This window comes from Triticum urartu, chromosome 4 (assembly GCF_003073215.2).
Source record: "Triticum urartu cultivar G1812 chromosome 4, Tu2.1, whole genome shotgun sequence".
Lineage (NCBI taxonomy): Eukaryota > Viridiplantae > Streptophyta > Magnoliopsida > Poales > Poaceae > Triticum > Triticum urartu.
Window position 1 is genome coordinate 611,218,712 of NC_053025.1, and position 3,569 is coordinate 611,222,280.

The following is a 3,569-nucleotide window of genomic DNA, read 5'->3' on the forward strand; positions in this document are numbered from 1 at the left end:
CTTGTCAAGTGGATGTTGAAAGAAGAAACAAACAACTCCACCAAGGATCGTAAGGTGTTGTCAATTGTTGGATTTGGTGGATTAGGAAAGACAACACTCGCAAATGAGGTCTATCGCAAGATTCATGGGAATTTCGATTGTCAGGCTTTTGTATCGGTCTCACAAAAGCCATATATAAAGAATATTATAAAGGATGTAATCTCTCAAGTGCCATGCCAAGATGGATCCACAAAAGACACAAGTGATTGGGATGAAAAGAAGTCCATTGCGAAGCTAAGAGAACTGCTTCAAGATAAAAGGTAACTTTAACTTCTGTTGTTATTTTTCAGAACATTCCTTACAAATGTTTCACAAATTTTGGTAGTTACTCATTACTATTGGATGTCCAATTATATCTTTCACGTAAAGAAAAAAAAGAACAATTGTGGCTTGTGCAATTCATCCTTGTCTCTTGTATTAAAATATAGTCCATATATACCCAAGTAAGCATTGAGAAACAATATTTGCACATAAAAATATATCAAATAAACATTGTTGTTTTTTGAATGAGTACTAGTAGACTTGTGTATTTCCACTTAAATAGTATTGAAGTGGTGTATGCTAAATTATTTTTCTAGTTGAATTCCATTTCAAAACCAGTTAACATCATCTGCTACTATTTATTAGGTATCTTGTCATAGTGGATGATATATGGTCTACTCAAGCATGGAACAATATCAAGTGTGCTTTTCCATACAATAATTGTTCTAGCAGAATTATAACTACTACACGCATTATTGATGTGGCAAAATCATGTTGTCCTGGTAGTGATGACCGTGTATATGAAATGGCAGCCCTAAGTGATCTTCACTCCAAAAGATTGTTTCTGAAAAGAATTTTCGGCTCTGAGGACCACTGCCCTGATATGCTGAAAGAAAGTTCAAATGAAATCCTGAAAAAATGTGGAGGCCTACCACTGGCAATTGTTAGTATATCTAGTTTGTTAGCAAATAGACCAGCTGTCAAGGAGGAGTGGGAGAAGATTAGAAGATCAATTGGTTCTGCACTGGAAAATAACCAGAGTTTGGAGGGAATGAGTAAGATACTATTACTTAGCTACAATGATCTTCCACCTAATCTCAAGACATGTTTATTGTATTTAAGTGTATTCCCCGAGGATTATGTGATTGATCGAGAGAGGTTAGTGAGGCGGTGGATAGCGGAAGGATTTATCTCTGAAGAGCGTGGACAAAGCCAGCAAGAAGTCGCTGAGAGATACTTCTATGAGCTTGTCAACAAAAGCATGGTACAGCCTGAGGACATCGGCTATGATGGCAAGGCTCGTGCTTGCCGAGTCCATGACATGATGCTAGAAATTATTATTTCAAAATCAAATGAACATAATTTCATCATTGTGATAGGTGGTGGCCAAACAAGTTTAGCAAATCGTCAAGGTTTTATTCGGCGACTATCAATCCAGCACATTGATCATGAGCTTGCACATTTACTCGCACAAGAAGATCTAAGCCATGTTCGATCTCTGACAGTAACATGTTCAGCTTGCATCAAACACTTGCCTAGTCTTGCTAAATTTGAAGCTCTACGTGTACTGGATTTTGCAGGTTGTGAGGGTTTGGAAAAGTATGATATGAAAAGTATTGGCAAATTGTTCCATCTAAAGTACCTAAACTTTCCAGCCACGAGAATTCCAAAGCTACCGTCAGGGATCGTGTTGCTACGTGACCTAGAGACACTACATTTTGGAGCTACACCAGTGGAAGAGTTGCCCACTGGATTCGCTCAGCTGACCAAACTACAACACTTAATTGGTGGAGGTTGGACAATTATACCAAAGAAGATTGGAAATATGAGGAACTTACGGGAGATATCAGGCTTTAGTGTTACCAAGAGTCCAGCAGATGTGGTGGAGGATCTTGGGAACCTGCCAGGTTTGGAGGAAATTGATATATATCTCAATGGTGGAGAATCTGACGAGTTCAGGAGGCATGAAGAAATGTTACTTTCCTCACTGTGCAAGCTTGGTAGCTGCAAGCTCCGGTCTTTAAGGATAAGAGGGAACGATGGTTCCCTCGAATTCTTAGGGTCTTGGTCCCCATTGCCATTTACCCTTCAAGAATTTCATATGGTCGGTGACTACTATTTCACGAAAGTTCCAGAGTGGATTGCTCCAGCACTCACCAGCCTTTCTTTCCTAGACATCAATTTAGCTGAATTGACAGAGGAGGGTCTGGTCACTCTTGGAGAGCTCCCAGCTTTACTTCACCTTGTACTGTGGTTTAGAAAAATACCTGATGATAGGGTTATAGTCCGAGGATTCCCAAGTCTGAAGCAGTTTACCATCTATAGTAATGATGCGTCAGCATACGTCACATTTGTCAAAGGGTCCATGCCCAAGCTTAAGAAGCTTGATTTTCTTATCAATGTATCAATGGCAAAAACATATGGCTTCTATTTAGGCATTGAGCATCTCACATGTCTTAAACAAGCAACGGCAAGGCTTGACAATAAGGGCGCTACACCTTCCGAGAGAAAGGCTGCAGAGGCTGTGATCAGGGTTGAAGCAGGTGCCCATCCAAACCATCCCGCAGTTACTATTTGTGAGGAATACCAGTGTTCTGAAGAGGACAGTGAAGACATTTGTGGTGACGAGAAAAAGAGCAAGGAAGATGGTGGCACTGATGAGAATTAAGATGCTCATCTTCCGAGTGGAACGATCCTCATCACCAACTGCAAGAGGTATTATTACAGACTGACCATTCTTTCTTTTACCATCAACATGCATCTTTTGTCCAAAACTGATTTTGGCGCTGATATATAGGATGATGTGCGGTTGGCTGGGTTACTTGGAGATTTGGAGTGCCATACTAAAGGAAGGCCTGGAAATAAGAAGCTGTAGCAGGGTGATGGTCACATTCAGAAAGACGGCGATAGTGGTCTGGTTGCTAATTGCTACGTTGAATTCCTATTGTTCACTTTTCATAATTATTAGGGCACAACCTCTCTGTCTTGGCATTTCTGTTGAATACTCTTCTAGATAGAGATATAATATTGATTCTGGCTTTGCTCGCTCGAGAATTAAGCTATATATGTTTGCATTTGGGACCCCTGCGGCAAAATGACGCGTTTGATTGCCTTTCTTGCTTACCTTCTGCGATTATGACTCAAGAGTCAAGACTGTATTTTTGCTTAAAAACTTGTGTTTTGTTTCAGGTAGTTCACTATTGTAATGTCGATTTGAATTCTGAATTATTTCTGCTGAATACTTTGTGATGATGGAAATGTAATATTGATTCTCTCTTGCTTGCTTACTTGCTTGGACCTGTTTGTCTGAGCAAGTTGGATGGCTGTACGTCATTGCTTCTTCTTTGTATCTATGTTGGGAATGATCAGGTTTACATGTCCTGAAAGCATGCTTGCTGCTGCATCATAGTGTAGATGAAACTGAAGATTTTTTTTTTGAAAAGGAGGATGACCCCCGGCCTCTGCATCTGAAAGATGCATGCGGCCATTTAATTGATTATTCACAAAGACTTACAAAGAAATACATCAATAAGTCTGAAGCCGCCATC

At 40.0% G+C, this 3,569-nt stretch overlaps 1 protein-coding gene across 1 annotated transcript in view; it reads left to right on the forward strand.

The window, feature by feature from the left end:
- The window catches only part of LOC125554998 (disease resistance protein RGA5-like), a 37,189-nt gene extending 33,890 nt beyond the window's left edge, over positions 1-3,299 (forward strand). The window contains exons 2-4 of the mRNA XM_048718329.1: positions 3-299; positions 667-2,736; positions 2,819-3,299. Coding sequence (XP_048574286.1) covers positions 3-299; positions 667-2,689 — 2,320 coding nt within the window. The 3' untranslated portion in view covers positions 2,690-2,736; positions 2,819-3,299. The remainder of the gene's footprint in view (positions 1-2; positions 300-666; positions 2,737-2,818) is intronic.
- The last annotated feature ends 270 nt before the right edge of the window (positions 3,300-3,569 follow it).